General features: G+C 41.7%; 1 protein-coding gene across 5 annotated transcripts in view; it reads right to left on the bottom strand.

Annotated features, from left to right (window-relative positions):
* Positions 1–4,307: 4,307 nt before the first annotated feature.
* The window catches only part of LOC8026746 (polyamine-transporting ATPase 13A3), a 63,592-nt gene continuing 47,247 nt past the window's right edge, over positions 4,308–20,652 (bottom strand). For all 5 annotated transcript variants that reach the window (XM_029985503.4, XM_042289938.1, XM_042289941.1 and 2 more), the window contains 8 exons: positions 19,299–19,395; positions 19,085–19,157; positions 15,693–15,843; positions 15,013–15,167; positions 12,680–12,768; positions 11,372–11,455; positions 10,288–10,450; positions 4,308–6,205 (listed from right to left, as the gene is read on the bottom strand). In XM_029985503.4, coding sequence (XP_029841363.3) covers positions 6,045–6,205; positions 10,288–10,450; positions 11,372–11,455; positions 12,680–12,768; positions 15,013–15,167; positions 15,693–15,843; positions 19,085–19,157; positions 19,299–19,395 — 973 coding nt within the window. In that variant the 3' untranslated portion in view covers positions 4,308–6,044. The remainder of the gene's footprint in view (positions 6,206–10,287; positions 10,451–11,371; positions 11,456–12,679; positions 12,769–15,012; positions 15,168–15,692; positions 15,844–19,084; positions 19,158–19,298; positions 19,396–20,652) is intronic.

Below are 20,652 nucleotides of genomic sequence, written 5' to 3'. Positions count from 1 at the left end.
CAAACTCTACATTTCGCGAATTGCTTAGGGAAAAAGCACTTTTCAAAGTGGGATGGTACACTCCCGCACCAAGTGTGTTTAAAAAGAAACAGAAACTTGCCATATTTCCCGTTTCCTTTTTTTTTTTTTTTCATTCATATTTTGAGTTTTTCAAGTTTGAGACTGAAGAGTATAAATCCCTTTTGTAAGGTATAGCTGGGCATCTACAGTCCGTTGCAACTCAAGGTAGGGCAAGGGAAAGGAAGGTCGGGGAGGAGGAAGCGGACGGAATGCTGGAGAGGAGGAAACCGTAATTCTTCTCTTTAGCATTTTGTCTGCTTCCTCCTACCCAGCCTTTCTTTCCCTCGCCCTACCATCTTGAGTTGCAACGGACTCTAAAAGTTTAATTTTATGCCAGATCTGCCATTATACTCGTCATCCCAATGTTGGCATTGAACTTTTTGAGACGACATTCCAAAAAATCTAGTGAGATTATAATGAACTGCGCTTAGAAATGAAAAAAATGAAGCTTCGGAACAATCTTCATGAATTCAGCTGGGTTTTCGTAAGCATGGTGCAGCAGTATAGTGAAATGCCTGAAGAAACTATTCAATATCCAATTCAAAAATATTCGGCCAAAACCGCTATTTGCTTTAAATTCACTTCAAACTCAAAATCCCGTGCCCTTTTTACATGTGTCTGATATTTTTACTATGTGTGCCTAATATTTTTACTATTTTTCTCTGTAACACGAATAAATTGCCTTTAACTCATAAGGGCACACTTGCACCACTGCAGACTGGTATTCCCTAGGTGACCTGCATAGAGTTATTATAATGAACGCTAGAGGCTCAGCTGGTGCTAGTGTCTACTGGACTTCAGGTTGCAAATTGAAGCAGACAACAAACAGTCTACTTTTCCAGTCTTTCTGCATATTTTCTCTTCCAAGAGAATAATAAAAATCGGTGTAGTTTCTTTACTAGTAACGGTAACTATGTCGTACAGTATGATACGTCAATACTAGCTATCAATTCAAGCAAAATAAAAATAAAAGAAGTTTACAATTCTCTATACCGCCGAATCAGAGTGTAGCTCTTGAGGAGGAGGAGGGGAGGGGAGGGAGGGGAGGGTATGCTCCTCCTCATCCGTACCCTCTCCCTCCTCCTCCCATGCTCCTCCTCCTCTCTTGAGGTATTTCGATTTTGCGATACACCATGCTAAACAATCTGAGAAAGATTATATATATTCTGGTATTCTCGCTCACCGCTTGTCCGGAGAAAGGAAATATAGTTCTCACATCTGGAAGCTACACTCTGTCTAAGTTTTGCCGGTGCCTGGAAACAGGACAGCAGGAGCAAGGCGGGAGAACGAGACAGTGTTAGAGTTAATATTTCGACGAAGCACGCGATACTTTCGATGTCATCCTACTTGCTCGCGGCTCTGTCGAAGACTGTTCAGCGTTTTTCATTTCCTCAGCATTAGTCTTGAGCGTGCTCCCCCGAGATGGCACAGCAGAACAGCGAGTGCACGTCCCTCGGGGCCAATGGGATGTTTTCCTGCATGACTGGTATGAAGTTCTTCTTTGTCTTGCATGAAATATTTGTTGAGTGCCATAGGTGAGAGATGCAGAGATACCACGAGCAGGCCGTTGTAGACCTTGGCGGCACACAATTTACCAACTTCGTCTGACGTGCCACAGAGATCGATAGGTACAGGACAGACCCGTGCCCATGTAGATGGCCACTTGGATAACGAGCACACTACGCTTCCATACATACCTCTCTGTGATTTATGAATGGTGATATCACTTGACTGCACAACTGGTAACTGACATTTCCCCTCCTCCTCCTCCCTTCCTCTTCCTTCCCTCCTCCTCTTCCTTCCCTCCTCCTCCCCCTCCTCTCATCTTCCTTCCCTTCTCCTCCTCCCCTCCTCCTCCTCTTCGTGACGCTCATGACCCTCGTGACGTCATTATGGGAAACGTCCCATAATGCAACGCGCAATTACGCCGACAGCGACGGCGACGCCGCTCAAGCCGGAAACGGGCGCCTAAGAGCTGCGCTCTAAAACATGAAAGGCTTTTACAATTTTCTGTAACGCCGAATTGGAGCACAGCTCTTGAGCAGGAGGAGGGGAGGGTACAGAGGGAAGGGTATGCACCTCCTCCTTCCCCACTAAATTTAGCGAGAATATTGGCAATGTTAGATGCGTATGACGTCAGGTGATGTCACAAGTCACGTCTTTTCCATAATGACGTCACTCATGGCGTCACGAGGGTAACGTTTTGACGTTACTCTCGTGACCCTCACGGGGGTTACCCTCACGAGGGTAATCCTCACATGAAACCCCCCGTGAGGGTTACCTTCATGAAGGTTTCCCTTATAAGAAGAACCTTTGTGAGGGTTACTTTCGTGAGGGTAACCCCATGACGGTTACCCTCATGAGAGTAACCCTCCCAGGGATTACCCTCGTGACGTTACGTGCGACGTCACGTCGCATAATGCAATGCACAGTTACGCCGACACTGCTCAACCCACAAAAAGGTGTCTAAAAGCTGTGCTCTGAAAGAACAATTAAAAAGTGCATAGGGTTTATTCAAGCTGTAATAGCATTGAGATGACGGAAACGCAGTTTGATTACTAATGCACAGTTTGTTACTAATCCAATATATGTTTTTGTTCCATAACTCCATGCTTCGTTCTTGTTGTCTGTTTTGATTGTTTGATTTGGCATATATTAGCATCCTTTTGGTGTTTTGTCAAGATGATACACTCTGTGTGCTTCATAGCATTGACTGTATGTGTAAATACGTGCCCTATAGTAGCAGTCTGCAACGTCAACACATATTATACATGTGCATTGGATTATTTTAATGCAGTGTTCAACGCCATGAATTCTAAAGAAAAACGCTCCGACATATTTTTGTAAATTCCATTGTAAAAAACGTTCCAAAATTTTTATTCTGTCATAGCACTAAGCAAAATTTGCTCTTATAATTGAGCGCAAGAGAAAACACATTTGCGTTTTCCCATAGGAATGCATTACCGGAAGTCAAATTTAGACTGTTTGCTGTCTGCTTCAAAACGCAACAGAACACTAGCGTCACCTGAACCTCTAGTGTTTATTGTAGTAACTCTATGGTGACCTGTTGGCAGGCTGTTTGTGCAGCTTTTGTTAGAATAAAGTTTAAATATGTACAGGTCTGGCAGATTACTTTCAATTAAACATATGCCACAAAGGTTTTTTGTTTTTTTTTCGTTTTTTCACAATAATTAGTTTTTGCATTGTTAATTTCCATATGCCGTATGCATCCCGACCATTTTTTTTTTTTCTATCTAAAACACAGAACTAAAACTTGCACTTCACTCCAAGAATTGTTAGAATTCAATTGTCACGTACCATTATTGTAAAAAATGACAAGTGTAGTAGATAAATATTCAGATGATTCAATAGCAGCGTTAAAATAATATAGCACTGTAATGCTCCAAAATTTAGTCAAGCTGAATTCGATAAAACATTGATTGTCTGCTGCCTACCAACATGATCAAACACTTTCACCATATTAAAAAGAATTACATTCACTTGTCTGCTACAGGACCAACTACCACAGAGTACTGTAATTATAAAAAGCTGGAGTTGTACCACAGCCTGTGAGGAAAACAGGGGCCCCATGTTGCGCTTTTTGGACTCCCACGGCGACTAGGGAGAAGGAAGTGACGTCAACAGAGCAGCAAACGCAGATTGGATGTTGATTGGTGATGGAGTCGCTGATGACGAATTTCCGCAGACGAAAACAAAGATCACTTTTTCTTTGTTTTTTTTTCAGCGGAAATTCGTCACCAGTGACTTTCACCAATCAACATCCAATCTGCGTTAGCTGCGTTGTTGACGTCACTTCCTTCTCCCTAGTCGCCACGGTCCAGAAAGCGCAACATAGGGCCCCAGGCGCAAAACATTTCACTGGATGGCATTTCATTGAATGAATGAACATTTCATTGAATGCAGTTTCATCAGAAGTTTTATCATAACTTATCTGACATCATTTTATCAAATTTTACCCAACCAAAATATGGGAGCAAATATCATCATCAAAATAGTTAGTATTATGCCAGACAATTTTTAACCTGTAGGAGATTTGTTTTAGACCCTTTTCAAAATTCAGTCTGGCAACTTCACTCACTATCATCATCTCAGTGTGTGTTATCTGCACCAAGCTAATGGCAGTCTTCTTAAGGCTGGTGAAGGAAGAAGTTGAGGATACTACCAAGCAGAGGATATATGAGGCCTGTATGTTCGAGACGTCGAAACAACACGACAAAGGAATTAGATACAGTGGCTGCGTAAACATTTATTTCGGAGTGTGGTTTAATCAATCTCTTGGCACCAGTTTGATGCTACAGCCTTTTGATAGCGGAAATATAATCAAAGGGCTTATGGATCGCTGCTTCATACTTGTTAGTTCTTATGTTCACACCAATGTAACTAGATTACCTCGGTTGTGGAACTTCTGCAGAAGGGGGCACCCCCCTCACTCACTTCAGTTCGCCTCCCGTCGTTTGAAACGCCATCTAGATTTTTGTTTCATAACTGCGTGTTCCATAGAGTATGGTGGAACACCATCTAGACGCTGTGCTTCAAAACATACACACTCGATAGAATACACTGTAGCTACCATAGCCGCTGCCCAGCGCGTTGAACGATGGGAGGCGAGTCGTGTTGTGAAAAGGGGGTACTGCTGGTGCAAGCAGCGTCTATGAGCAGTTCCGTAACTGTGCTAATCTAATAACGTTGGTTCACACCATCGCAACTGAAAGAAATCAAGAAAGAGCTACCAGTTTATCGAACAACCAATTCCCATCTGCCACTGAAGGGCAAAAGTGGTGGTGCCCAATGAAGTAGTTTCACGGCCGCCATTAGTTTGTCAAAAATTTAAACTGCTTTTTCAGCCACCAGATGGCACTGAATATTGAAAAGGGTCTATTCTAGCATTGACCTCAAAGTTTAGATAGTTTATTTCAGATAACTACAAAGAAGGGAAACAATTGACTTAAAAGCTATGCTCACGAAAAATGTTTAATTGTAGCACAACACAAATTAACAAATAAAAAACATTATCCCTATTGTAACAAAAAAAAAAAAAAATCCTTGCAGTAATGTGCCCAGATTCTGGCACATCCTACCACACTCCTAGTCTATTGGCATGAAAGGAACAGCTTTCTCAACCAAGGAAGCTAGATCCTGTTGGCTGCATTGAGCAGCTGTGACCCAGATTGCACTCTCCCAAAGTCCCTTTGGTGCCTACTGTGGCTTCTTTCTGCCCCCCACATTGTTTGAAGACACCTCTTCCCTCTCCTTCCTAATCCGCACATTGTTTCATCTTGAAAATTCCATCCTCGAACCTCATTTTCCTCCAGCTGGCACCAGCTATTTCTAAAATGATGAATTGGGAAAGCGTCTAGGGATAGTCATTTGTTTCAAACTCTTGATTTGCTCAAACATGACCCATCCCACCCAGAAATTCTTGCTATGCCACTAGCTATCATCATATATGCTCCACATGAGTTGTGCAATGCTCTGTTGAATCTTGCAACACACTCGTTTGCTATGTAGTATCACCAGTTAAAAACAAATCAATTAACTTATCACATATCTAACCAACAGCAGCAACATCACAATAAAACCACAACTGTGACATGATATGTAGCACTTATTCTTGCTAGAAATATAAAAAACTACAATGACCATTTTGATAGTTCCCTGCATCTCTATATGTAACAGGTAATCAACAGTACCCCTTCTTGCCTTAGTGTAACTTTTCTTTAGGTTTAAACATCAAAGTATTCCTTTTATTGACTCATTTTCCTAAGATACTAATATCAAACAACACAAACCACACAAAAAACACTTCGTTTCCTCGAAGTGGTTAGACTATATAACAGCTCAAATGCAGTAAATAGATAAATGCTGTCAAAATTCTTTTCATTGAAGAATTTACAATGCTTCCTCCCTTTATCCAGTCAGCAGAATCTGTGAGCCATCCATGTCTAAGAGAGTCTGCCCTCGGGTCATTTCTTTCTGCTGCCACGGAATGTTGAGAAGGATAGCGATGGCATTTCCACTTGACCCATTTCATCGGTTTCTCCAGCACCAAAGCGACTACGTGCTGCAGCCTTGTTGCTTGCCGAAAATCTCATCAGGGCTGTGTCAGGATCGTAGTCAGGAGAGGCTGAAATGAACCACCATTGTTAGAAGCTATTTGACATATTGCTTGACGACCAAACCAACAAAGCCTCAATTAATCTTCTTAGATATGTTAAAGACAGTAGGGCAAAACCAGATTATCCAAAATGATTTTTTTTAAATCTGCCACTAACCCCCCAACTTTCTTGCACATGCCTCCTTCACTGCACTTTCTGCATGCTTTCTCTCCCGCCATAGTCTCCTCACTTCCCCATCTTTCTTTGAGCCTCGTTTTAATCACTCATGCAAAATTTATGGTCATACCTGCCGCGCCTATTCATTTCTATATTCTCTTTTTCCTCAAAACTGCAGTCTGGTTGAATGACCTCCATAATCCCATTGTCACCATACTTAACTCGAACATTTTTGGGCTCTTATTTCTCATCATTTAGGGATCTATGTACGATTTGTGTTCTATCGATTCTTGTTGATGATTTTAAAGGTTCTCTGTGATTTGATTGATTATTGATTGATTTGTGTTTTACTTTGATTGTTTTGGTTGAGCATTGACTGTTTTATGTTTTTACTCTGGCAATTGTACTGCTGTTTTGTTGTTTTCTTTCCCCCCAAAATGTTTGTTTTTGCCCCTTTATGTAATGCCCTGCTTGAAGGGACCTCGAATTTGAACAAATAAAAATTAGATACTACAATTACAGTACTGCAACTCACAAACACTTTTAAATATCAAATCGGCTCAATTATAATGCACTTGCTTGAATCCAAACTCTCCTAATTTGTACTTGCACGTGGCTGCTTTTTCTAACTCCATGATTGTTTCAAAAACAAAAAGTATCATAAGCAGATGTTACATTTTTTCCATGGATGTAAGCCTGCTCTCACTTTTTGGATGATGTTTTTTTTTTTTTTTCTCAAGAGAGTAAATATACTAAAAGGAGCAAAGACACTAAAATTAAAAAGTTAGACTGTCCTTAAAGGGGCCATAAAATGATTTATCAACTTTTTCCTTCTTCAACTCACAAATCACACAGCGTACCAAACGGTTCAAGTAGACAAAAAGGAGGAACTCCCCTCTTGCTCGGAGCCTTGTTTGTGTACCCAGACATTGCCATTCTCCCTCTAGAAGATTAGCCCGTCGCTAAAAATTTTAACAAACATTATTTTCCTCATCCAATTCACCCTTAAGCTGACAGTGCTGTGAAAGCTATGTGCTCATTGGGACAGCCACATTCTATCTCTTGCCATGTGATCACACTCTCTCGCACATACCCACGCACAGAGAATGGGATCAGGTGATGAGGAGGGGGTCATGTAATTGGTCCAGCAAGTGCATAGCCCCAACCACACTGTCAGCTTAGGGGTGGAGCTAGGGAATATAGTGAGGTTGGGTCTTGTGCGACATACGTTGGAGCCGGCCGGGTGACGTGCTTAGTTTACTACGAATGTATCACAGTGAAAAGGCAGAGAGCTTTTGAAGGGAAAGAGGTACAAAATAGTCCAGATGTTTTAAAATTTTTGTACCAAAAATCAGGCTTTTGATTTTCTACCTTTTTTTTTTTCTGGTTCACTAAACCATATTCTATTAGTAAAATCGCAATCTAAAATCATTTATCCCAGCCAAAAACTTGTTTCCTGGCCCCTTTATTCTAATAAAAATGTCACAGGCACACAAAGTATATGTTGTGTTTCATGACATGCATGCAAAAATCTTTGTATAGAAGCTATGCATCACTCAGAAATAGGACTGGCCTTCATGAAAACCCCTAAATTAGTCAATTGTAAAAAGATCTGGAGCACATACTTTGTCTTTCTACGTCCCCAAAAATGCATCCTCCCCTCTTTTGCCAGGCATAGGAGCTCTCGTCTCTTCCACCCGTCCCCAGGGGGTCGCAAAGCATCAATGGTTGAACACCGTGCACTGGTTTAAACAATCATTCAAAAGGAATGGCAACTTTGCTGGCTTCAGCAATCTGCTACATAAATCTAGGTAATTGTGTCCCAGCTGATCCAAATAAAATGAAGGCCAAATATATAAAAGTTGTTTTCAAACAAAATATATTAAAAGGAGCTACTATTACTTTTATGAAATTCATTTCTTTACTCCCGTTACCGAGACATAGCTGACCTGAACCGACCAAGCTATCACTATCACAAGTGTGAAAATACCAGAGAGGTGCTATTTTAACAGATGTAAAATATCAGCGGGTCATAAAGATCTAAAAATTGCATCATCAGCCGAGACAAACATACGAGCTTAACATTTCCTCAAGCAAGTGGTGTCCACTGTAGAAAATGCCAACAATTCTACCAAGCGTATTTTCCCATCTACAAATTGCAGTTTCTTAACAAAATTTCTGCTGGTGCATCTTAAAGAGGTATTTACACTGGGGATGCTTTTCAGGGAGAGATGCGCATGGCGTCAGTGATTGGCAGAACCAGCGGGACTCCTTCCCTCATTCCAGCATTCACACAAATGGCGGAAAGCCGAGGGGATGTCAGTGTTACCAGACATATAGGGTGGTCCAAGTCACCAGGCTCGATCTAAAATCGACGGTAAAAATCGACGCCTGCACGTAGCGATCTAAACTTTTCTTCAAAGGTGTATATCACAGGTCATTTTTTTCTTGTAAAATTACAAAGCGTAGTTCTCTTTCTGTACAAAATAAGGCCGAGAAACTTGCGAGGGTCTACAGCAGGCGGCGACTGAGACGACAGGGTCCAGTAGCGGGGTGTGTTTGGCGTTCGTATTCATAGATGGTGTCGGGAGCAGCGTTCGAAGGTGCAGCCGACCAGCGAAAAAAAGCGGACAACACGCAGACGAAATCTGTTGGCAGCAAAAGCGCCGCCGTTATGCAGACGCGTTTTTTTACTTTAGGTTTTGCTTTTATTGTCCACATTTATTTTTTAACCAAAGGTAAATTTCAAAAAGATTATGTTCATTTTAATAAACCACGGTGGTTGCGAGCCGTCGCGATAAGGAGGTAGCGCTATCTATCAATATGAACGCCAAACACACCGCGCTATTGAGCCCCTGTCGTCTGCGTCGCTGCCTGCTGTAGACCCTGGCAAGTTTCTTGGCATTATTTTTTACAGAACGAGAATTATGCATGCTTTGTAATTTTACAAGAAAAAACCGACCTGTGAAATACACCTTTGACAAAAAGTTTAGATTGCTACGTGCAGGCGTCGATTTTTGTGGTCCATTTTAGATCGAGCCTGGTGACTTGGACCACCCTATATTTAACGGTCGCACTCGAGACAACATGGCCCTGAGAAGAGTAGACAAATGGAGGCGTAGACGAAATGGCGATACTTGATTATGGTGGCAGCGCTGTTACATGCAGAAGACGACAAACTGCTTCCTGCTAAAAGAAAGATATTTTTTTAATGGGTGGATGCAACATGATGGACATGGAATCAAAAGCCAGTCGTATGAGGAGCAGCTTGAGGACGGCGTCGATGAACATAGAAGACTCCTTCGGGTGCCTAGGACGACACGCACAACAGCGTGAGCCACAACAAGTTAGGCTATCCCAATGCCACCGTCGGTATCTCACCGAGCGAAATCTGTAAAGTTGCCAGACACGCAAACAAAAATGACGCCAATTGCAAGGAGATCCTACGCCAAGGCAGGGAGCGTTTGTGCAGCCTGAGCGAAAGCTCCCCCATACCCCTGGGATGTCTACGTCAGCGTGGCATTGCGCAAATGTGTGACGTTGTTACCATATGATGCGCATCCCGGGAAGCAAGGGGAGGTATTTCTCCCCTGTGTGAGTACCCTTTATACAACCGTGGGGTTATATTTCTCATTCAGTTCGCCGATGGAAGTGTTGAAACTGGCTCCCATTTGTGCATATAGCAGCTTGATCACAGTACACATATGCAGGTTTATCAATACAGTTTTGCCGCACATACTGTACAACTATACAAGTGCGACTTGTATACAAACTTTTTGTAAAAAGACCCGTTTATAGGGGGGGTTCGACTTATAGACCAGAAAATATGGTAAATATATTTTAAGATTGCTGTCGAGATGTCACAATCTCAAACGACTGCCAACCATTTGGTGAGATGATGGAAAATGTATAGTCTCGAGAAATTGGCACTCACGCGGTGGCACGCCGCAGGGTGAATCCAGGGGATTTCCCACGGGGGGCCACTTGGGGTTGTGGGAGAGGTCCTTCTCAATCTTCTCATAGAGATGGATTGGGCCTCTTAAGCTGCGCAACCACGGCTGCACTCTGTTGAAGAGGAAGTGCTGGACAAAGAAGACCTGCATGGCGAGGTTCCCACGAGAGAAAACATTGATCAGTGGCACCCAAACCGTCTCACCTGCGCCCCCCCCCCCCCCCCCCCCCCCCCCCTTCCCGCTGCGCCACCAGCAGTTCAGCTGGCTCCTTGGCAACGATGATGCCGTTGCTATGGAGCCACGTAACGCGTCACAGCCAATGGGAATTTAGGTGCCATTTTGCTCAGCCAATGGAAATTTAGGTGCCATTTTTCGCTGCAACAGACAACAATAACGCCGGTTTCGCTCCATGGGACCCAGTTAATGTTTTCGCATCAAAAAGTTTTATTGCTTTTAAATTTGCCTTATTTATGCTTGAAAGCCACCAATCAAGAATTGGGTATTCAGGTCAGCCCTCACTTAGAATTCCTTATACTCGATACAGAATCACAGCTGCAAAGCATAAAAAATTGGATTGCTAGCACCTAAAAATAAAAAGCTGTATTTATAGATCATATTTTGTTTTTTACATAAATTACCCTGCTTTTAAACTCAAAGAATTTTAGGTGTACGGGTATTCCTTCATATTTCTTCCACTTTTGTGCCCCAATTTGCTTTCTCAACTACCTTAACTTTTTGATTCAGAATCCTCTTAAATGTAAAAATAAAATTAGAAGTTTCCATTTACTAGGAGTTTTGTAGCTTATATGATTTCACAAAACAACATAAAAATACCACCTTTGTTACATTGTCACATCCTTGTGAATTACTAGTGTTGTTTTCAAATGCAAATAATTGATTAGATAGAATTATTATGTACACTGCTCCCTAAATTTAATTTGGTTTACTGAAAGGCACCACCACTTTGTTTCAGCCATTGTGAAATTAGTGCAATAAATGTTTATCGTGCATACAATATTTTAATAAAAACGAGCAAAGATTAATGCGGCAAAAGGTATCACCCACCTCCCACAAGTATGAAATGACAAAGTTGAGCAAGGACAGGACAAAGAGGAAGGCATGGAATTCAAACTTGGGAGCCTCCTTGAACTGAAATGAAAAAGGATCAAATCTCAAGGGGAGTCAATACTATGCTAAGACCAAAAAAATTTACAGGGGCTCTTATCTTATCCCTAACACGACTTGAAGGAAAATGCCAAAGTGCCGATGTAAACCTGACAGCGAACGCCCAAAGACAGCGCGTTCTCCAACGACACACTTTAGGCGTCGTTTCATTGGTACCTTTCGTGTAACCGACGTGTTTTCGCCTAAGAACTTTGAAGGTCGACTGAACGATGAAACATTTAAGGCTTTTGCCTAAATAGTTTTGTCGACTCGTCACCTCATAAAAGAAGTAAGTTTTGCACAATGTTCATTCGCTGCGCAAAGTAGTTCTTACAAGATTTGGTTGTCGGAGGAAGAAGCGATGTTCCTGGCATTTGAAACATGTATGTCTTGATGAGATAACATATATTTAGTTTAAAATACACCTACGTATATCTTATTTCTCCAGATTAAGGGCAAAATTAATAAATACAACTTTTTTTTTTTTTAGAGTGCTCAATATTCATGATGTTTTTTTTTTTTTACAGTGAGTTATGGGTGGCATGACGAGAATATTCTCGTCATGCCATTCACAACAAAAAGAACATAATTTTTAAATGTTAAGACACTATCAAAATATATGCCAAGATCTCTCACAAGAGAAACCTACTGCACTGTCTTTTTATCAAGATGACAAGTGTACAACAGCATGACGTCAGCACAACAAAAGCACTTTTGTTTTAGCGGCGAACCTCCTTAGGGTCTAGCCTTGTCCGTCCAGCGTCCATGCTCACATCGATTGCCATCCCATCCGTCTTCTTAAAAAAAGAAAAAAATGTTTGCACAGTCGACAGGATTCAAACCTGTGCGGGGAGACCCCAATGGATTTCTAGTCCATCGCCTTAACCACTCGGCCACGACTGCGGGACCAGTAGGGGGCTCTGAGATGTGGTAGTAACTCAAAAGCTGGGGATGTCATGGATGAAACGTTGCATGTAGCCGCTCAACGTCTATACAGGAGAGGGCGCTGCGGTCAAATGCGTATATAATCGCATTAAACTTTGCATGCATTGGCTCAACATTTATAGACAAGAGGGTGCTGCGGTCAAATGCTGAAATGTGTATATAACAACGTATATAACCAGAGCTTTGCCCCAATCAACATCATTCACCACGTGGAGATGCGGTCATTTTTTTAATATAACATCAAATGTAAGATTTATTACTTACATTAATGTATCTCCTTATGAAGTCTGCTGGATACAAGGTGACGTATGAGACAATCAGGAACTCCATAATGACCACCAAAAGGTATAACTCTAGCAAAGAGAAAAGGTAATGTTGAAAGCATACAATTCAATAATAAAGCACGTAACATTCTTTTTAGTTTGTGACTGGATCTGAGTCACAAGATAAAGTGTGACCCTCATCTCACTGATGAAATGCGACTGTGGATTGTTTTAAAAATTTAATATTGTGCATATTACCGTTGACAGTTCTTTTTCTTTTTATCGAGGAACTTTCACAGGAGCCAGGGACTGTGAATCTCGAAGTCGGGCGGAGTTCATCTCATAGCACTAAGTCGAACCTGGATATATCAAATTCAAAGGGATTGTAAAATTGTTCGATATACTGATAATTCGATAAGTAAAAGTAGAAGAAATTTCCGTGCTTCTCCGCTGATACCAAAGATTGTAACAAACGGGAGCTTACCAAATACATTTAAACCTCAATTTAACGAAACCCAATTTTACGAATTTCCCGATTTAACGAATAAATTTGGATTCTCCGCACAACCTATGCGCGGTCTCCCTTCCTCGATTTAACGAAGCTCCCGATTTAATGAAATAATTGGTGAGTCCTGGTGACTTCGTTAAATCGAGGTTCAACTGCAGAGTATCCAAGAACCGCTAAATACAACACAACCGGGTTAAAGCATAGATGGCGAATTCTGAAATAACACCATCGGTCGTGCACACGTGCGTGCCTGGCAGCGATTTTAACTGCACAAACAACAAAACACGAAAATTAAAAAAAAAACAAAAAACTGAAAGAGCAGACACAAAAGAAAAGAACTTTTTTCATGTACAGATAAGTCAAGCAACAAAAAAAAAAAGTATAAAATCATAGATTCGAAAAGCGCCAGAAAACAAGGACAACAGAAGGAATAGACGAAACGATGCGCTACTGTCAACTAAATTTTTATTCGGAAAAACATACATATATATACACACCCAAGCAACCATTTGCTTCTAATGAAACTTCTCGAGAGATGAATTGAAATTCCTTATCTGATAAAAGGACTGAGGAAGTGCTGATACATGCATCGTACTTCACCCTGATTTTAAAAGCCTCAAAGATTTCTCTTTCTGTTCTTGTTTTATATCTTGCAAATGGCTGCTTGGGTGTGTATATACGTATATGTTTGTTTTTCCGAATAAAAATTCAGTTGACAGTAGCGCATCGTTTCGTCTATTCCTTCTGTTGTCCTTGTTTTCTGGCCCTTTTCAAATCTAAAATGTACCAACTTGCCCAACTCCAGATTCTTCTACAAAGTATAAAATCAGAATAAAAATAATGTCAAAATGAAACGGCAAAGTGAAGACAGCGAAAGGAGAAGGTAAAGATAAACGAGGCGTTCAAGGTATGGTTGCACTAAAGACCTTAGATCGCACAACCGTTGTCCATCGACTGATTAGCCAGAATTGTTTTGTTGTTGTTTGTTTTAGGGGTGGTGGTGGTATAAGAGTGAGGCGAAGTGTTGTTTTCCTCTCCTGCGCATTTTGCTGCCTGTGACCAGAGTCCTTCCTCCTCGGGGCGTGCAAACCGCGTCGTGACGGCAGTGTTTAGAGAAAACCTGCCTACCAGTAGTGTGGCGCAGGGTTTGACATATTGAATGTCCCGGGTGGTGAAGTTCAATGCAGACGCACAAGGTGCCTGTACTTTTACGTGAGATTTTCAAGGAGATGTTTTGACTCTTTGAAATAGAGAGTATATCGAATAACCCAGGTTTGATATAGTCGAAAAAGGTGTTCAATTCGTGCTTAAACTACTATTCATCTGAAGTACCTAAGCTTTTCTTTTTTTCTTTTTTTTTTGTATGCTCAATATTTTGCAAATTTTGCAATGTGTAAGTTTCGAGAACATTCCGCAGGCACAGAATTTTGCAATTGGGAGGGGTATGATGTGTATTCGTTATAATGCTGCAATATATTCGCGCAATACCTTTTTTTGCAACACTTTCAACCCGTAAAATTCGCGAAATTTAGGTCATAGCAAGGTGTTTACAGTGTGCACAGATGTAAGCTGTCAAACTATGAGCTAGCAAAGGGATAGAACTTGAGCAATACTTTTGTAACGACTGGATAAGGAGAAATGCCAACATACTTAGGACCTGCAGAAGTTCCTTCAAGCTATATATATTGCACTAACAGAATGTCATCCTTGTGGATACTGAAAGAAAAACTGGTGACTGCAGACGCCTTCCCCTAAGTTGTAAGACTAAGCCTTCCCACTGCTTACTGGAGCCGATGTAACCGTGAAATTCTGAAATAGGTGCTTACTGTTTGAAATTATGCTCTTCCTGAAGGGTGGACCAGGTGAAAAAACAACAGCCGCAATAACGTAAGACATGCAGTTGACGCTGAGCACTGCAGTAGCCACGTGAGTTGGGGGTGGGATGTGCACTTTGCTCCTGTCAAAAACAAAAGGCTCGTACCTGAAAAAAAGATTAAAAAAGCACATATGAAATGCTGTGTACAGTAGAATATATACTGCAAATTCAAAAAGCAAAAGCATAACAGTTCTGTTCTGCACAGTGACAAAAGTCAGCAGAATACTTCCTTACAAAAGCTGCCACAAACAGATTTAGATAGCACTTATAGTCACTGACGAGACAAGAATGGCAGGGTATGCTGAGGTATACCCTCGAGCGCATACTAGCTCGAGGGTATGCTGCACATACCCTCGATCGAGTATGCGCAGCAAAAGCATGGCGGAAGGAATGGAGCATGTGCTGTAAGCCGGGCATTCGAAAGAGATGACCTGCTGTTCTCATTTTGTCGGTAACTATAGGATGTGAAATTTTATTTCATGGTAGCAACATTGCTGGTTCCTAAGTTGGTAAATATCACTCTCTTAATGTCGTAACCAGCTTGCTCAGTCTTCATAATTTTTGTAAGATAAACATGTATGTGACTATTGTGGAAATATAAAAAATTTCGTTGTAGGAAAACAATATTACCATGGTTGCTGAATGCAAAAGAAGTATGCGAGAAGGTGGAAGCTTGTCTGTATGACGATAAATGACAGAATGGAGAAGATGGACAAGAAATTCGAGAGGCTCCGTGCAGGCACCTTCTTGACCAAGGTGAAAAATGGTTCTGTCGTTCCAACTGCAAAATGAAACAGAAGAGGACACATGTTAGATCATGCTAGTAAATACCATCAAATTGGGAAATACGTGCTATACTCCGAACACCACCTTGAAGTGCGCAGGAAGCACCAAGGTTGCACAAACTTTTACTTGGCAGGAGCGATTCCCAAAGCTAGGAGCTCGATCTTCTAGCTTTCATTGTGGTTCATCCTAAAGTAAAGCAAATTTTAGGCATGTCTAATTCCGATCCGAATAATTCAAAATTCGATTCCATGAAAAGCACTATGCGACACTTGTAAATAGTATAAAGACTGAGCAAGTTGAACTCAACTCTGCTGAATTCACATCTGTAGAGGCGGCCTAGGCGGCGACCAGCGGAGTTGAAGTTACATCATAGAACTGATAAAATTTTTGAAGCAGAAAAATAACAAAAAGCAAACAAGCAAAGAGCAGAGCGCGCACTCTTTGCGTGTGCCGTTCAGCAGCGTCGCAGGTGTTTAGAGGGGATGCCACAAATGGTTAGCATAGAGGGAACAACACGAAGGAGGGAAAAAGTTAGGTCGAAACTGAACTGAACATAACACCCTATCGGAACACATATATTGCAGGAAAGCAACACACCGAGTGAATTTTCTGCATAAAAAATGACACTTAAGCAAGACCGCACTGCTTATAGAATACATCCCTAGAACTGCTTACAATGCATGAAGCAGAACAAATCATGCAAGCCTCCGTCCCCGCCTCAAGTTTACCTAATTCTGCTCTGGAAGCGCAGATGCCACTGTCCTTTTTGTATCTCAGTTTACCAAAAAAACCCTAGGTCCACTGCGCTGTACCTTCCCCACATTCGGAACTAATGGATATTTGTGCATGCTTCGTACGGTTTGAGCGTGGATTATGTCAGTTTCGCAACTCTACTTAGTAATTAAAAATTAACAAAGATAAGGCATCTACAAATGCAGAGGGTGCATTAGTTTATTTTTATCACAAATTTGGCATTAACCATAATTTACCTCTATTCAATTCTCTGAAATTTTGCACTCATAAGAGTTTAATTTTGTTATATCCCCAGTTCTTCAAATTCTGAATAAAAAGGGATATCTACTAATCATGTGCAAATAGTCAATTTTGACTTAGAAGCGAATTCAAAGCGAATAGTGATTTTGGCTGAATATTTTCGAATGGAATATTGAATAATTTCTTTTACCCTTTCACTACTGCACCACGGTTAAATGAAAACTCAGCTGAGCTTGTGAAGGTTGTTCCCAAGCTTCCACTTGTCAAGTTTTAAGCTAAATGAATTTTAATTTAACTATATTAATCGACCGTGGCCTCAGAAAAGTCCAGTGCCTACATTGATATGGCAAGTAAATGATCCATTTGACATAAATTAAGCCTATAGAGATGCCCAGATAGTATACCTAATAGTGGGAATCTATAAATATTCTTGCTATATGCAAATATCCTTTCTTCAGTTGCGAATGGTTTATGTGGGTTGTCAGGGCATCGTTCCTAACATATACTCATGTATAATAGCCAGATCAATTTTAAAAATTTTACTGCATTGTAAATATCAACATACATGAGGTTTTTATTATTAAATACACCAGCTGTTTGCATGCACCATCCCCCTTTGAAAGTCCTAAGCACAAGGCTGCAATATTTGTATTTTTCAAAGTGTTGATTGTGACATTTTAGCCCCGTTGAGTGTGGTTCTTACCGAGCACCGGTGCACTGCAGGGAAGCAAAACCTGCAGAAGCGAGCTCCGTGGGTGTTGCTTCTCCGCAATGCACCGGTCCTCGGTAAGAAGCGCACTCAACAGGACTAACCTGCCAGAATCAACACTTAGAAAAATATGAATATTGCATCTCATGTCAAAGCAAAAATCAAATAACACATTATTCGAAACTACTATCTGAAAATTTGGCACAACCCTTATATCTACACACAAAAGGCACAAGTAGGTATTTTAATTGTGAGCAATACTTACAAGAACATGTGCTATACTACTCTTGCAAATATAAACCTATTGGGCAAATTTAATGCTGCCTGAATTGAACAAAAATTAGCATACTTGAATTTTTTGCCAACGACGGCAGCAATGCCTTTGCAATGTTTAAACTGGTGACAGCATGAGCTACGGGAGTCATTGTGTAAGTGTGACAGCACTGTCACACTTACACTTACAGCAGCGCAATGCACATGCTTAGACTGGCTAGCTCTGGACTCGAAGCGAAAATAAGATTTTTCTCTCTATCTCTTTCCGTTGTCCAGGTGCAGATTTATGGGTCATGCTCGGAAGAAAGGGGGGGGGGGGGGGGGGGGGGGGCGCAGTAGGCATTCGGCTGACGGGGGGGAGGAGTCTGTTGAGATATGACGTTACGGCCGAAACGTTGCCCACATCTATTTTGTGCACCTAATATTTGTTATGTCACCAAAACTGACCTTTTAACAGACTTATGTCAATTTTTTTCGTAAAAAAAAAAGTTGACCTGGGAGAAAGCTGGGGGGGGGGGGGGGGCGGCAGGCACAGTCGGGGCCCCCCCCTCCTAATCTTGCCTTGGAAAACACAGAAACATAGCCACATTGATCCCCTGCCCTGAACAGACGTTGTCAACAAGCCCCCCTTTGTCAATAACTAGAGGCTAGAAAGAAGGCAGGACTAATGTGAAGTATTGTTATAATTTTGATTATTGGAGTTTGTCGCACAGATCCGAACCGACGAACATTTTACCAGCAAAAGTAAGCCTTTTTTTTTTTTTTCTTTTACCAAATATTTGGAATTTTATGTAACTATGTACCATCAAAAACATTTCTACATGTATAATGTACCAACAGAGAGCACCTTTAATGAGAAAAGCTTAGAAAGAATGTTAAAGATAAAGGCAACTGGTGAATTTTCAAGATATAAAAATCCTGAGCTTACATTTCCTTTCTCTGAGGTTTTCAGAACATTCATGAAAGCTTAATTTTGCTATAATATTTGAAAATTTCATCTTGCAAGTGCTGCAAAGCCTAGAGGTTGGAACGTATGTTCAATTAAATATGTGACATCACTTGAAATAAGATTGCTTTAATATTCTTATATTTAATTGTCGTACCATTGTTCACATGCACTTACAGTCTATGCCAGCCCAGAAGCCATACTATATGTACAACAATATTGGTATTTGCAATAAAAACTGTGGACAGTATACCTTGCTGGTAACAAGAACATTACTGCCAAGGAAACGAAACATAGATACTTGATCACACTTACATATCATAGGAGGAACCAGACTGACGACAATGTCTATGAAGACATAGGCACCTTCAGACGGCTTTTGTCCATCCTAGACAGAATGAAATGAAGGTAAGGCGTGAACTCATTTTACAAAAGATCTAAGAATGGTTCTTAGCTCAAATGCCTTTGCAAGACTATAAATTGACTAGTAGATCAATGTTCTAAAGATATAGTTGCACCAATGGCTTACCCAAAAGAGGAACAGTGCACCAGCCAGAAGCACGAAACAGTAGCACACCATGTACCGGAAAGCTCCAAATGTTGCTGCTAATGTTGCACGTCCTTCCCTGTTTACAGAAAAACATGGGGGCTTTTTAGCAGGTTGGTGACTCAGTAGAGTTTTACAGGATAAGTGCCTCATTTGCAATAAAGAAGCATAAAGCAATATATGAAGATTGACTGATTAATGCTAAATGTGAAAGTCAAAACTTCCTCAGATCAAAGAAGAGAAAGTCCTTAGCAGACTTGGCAAGCACACTTCAAGAAGCAAGTTCATAACAAGGATCTTTTTTATGGGCAGGATAGCATTTTTTTTTAGGACTTAAAGGGGTACTCCACCGGTTTTTTTAGCTACCTCAGGGCCGTAACCAGGCGGGGGGGGTTAGGGGTTTCTGACCCCCCCCCCCCCCCAAATTTTTTTCTGGGTACGGCCCTGGTCGGTGCACTGGCAGCCAGCTGATTTTAATCTACACCTTTGCGCACGCGCAGTGGCGTTGGTCGGCTACCGGGTACCAAACCGGGACCGGTTCTCCGGTTTGCTGTAACTCTCCATTATATGCCACCGATGCACACGATTCATAGGCGAAAATAAGACAGTAGACACTTTCAAAATGGCCGCCGTTGTCCCCGAAAACCCCCCCCCCCCCCCCCCCCCCCCCCCCGAAATTTTTTTCTGGGTACGGCCCTGAGCTACCTCAACTATATTTTCTGACTCCCCGGCCTTTACTCTCTCCGGTATGTTATTTAGAATCGCGAAATTCATACCGTAAAATCCCGTAAGGACGCGCACCCAAAATGAAGAGATAAATGGTGAAAAACATGGGTTGGGCTATCTTTGCGGATGCCACAGCAAAACTGCATCAAAAATTCATGATAAGCGCCGGGGCACCCGCTACAAACCAAGTGACGCGGGGACTGATACCGCAGATCGCGGACATGGCAAATTCGCGTTTCACAATGCGATAAACACGCGGGAGTTCGCTACAAACTCCTGTGTCACGGGAAAGGATACTGCAAGTGGCCGACGCAGCAGATTCGCGTTTCACGGTGCGGAGGAGTCGCAGAAACCCGCCGAGAACTCGCATCTTACGGGAAGGGATACCGCAGATCGCATACGCAGCAGATTCAAGTTTCATGATGCAATAAAGACGCGGGAACCCGCTACAATCTTGCCTGTCACAGAAACCGATATCGCGCGCGCAGATCGCGGACAAAAGCACGGGAATACGCTACGAACTCGCATGTCACTGAAACAAATAGCGCAGATCGCGGACGCAACATAATCGCATTTCACGATGCACACGCAGGAACAACTCGAGCGTGTT

The sequence above is a fragment of the Ixodes scapularis genome, unplaced genomic scaffold (assembly GCF_016920785.2).
Source record: "Ixodes scapularis isolate PalLabHiFi unplaced genomic scaffold, ASM1692078v2 PGA_scaffold0__279_contigs__length_252992795, whole genome shotgun sequence".
Taxonomy (NCBI): Eukaryota; Metazoa; Arthropoda; class Arachnida; order Ixodida; family Ixodidae; genus Ixodes; species Ixodes scapularis.
Note: the sequence above shows the minus strand (reverse complement) of the source record. Positions and strands in the feature narration are given on the sequence as shown.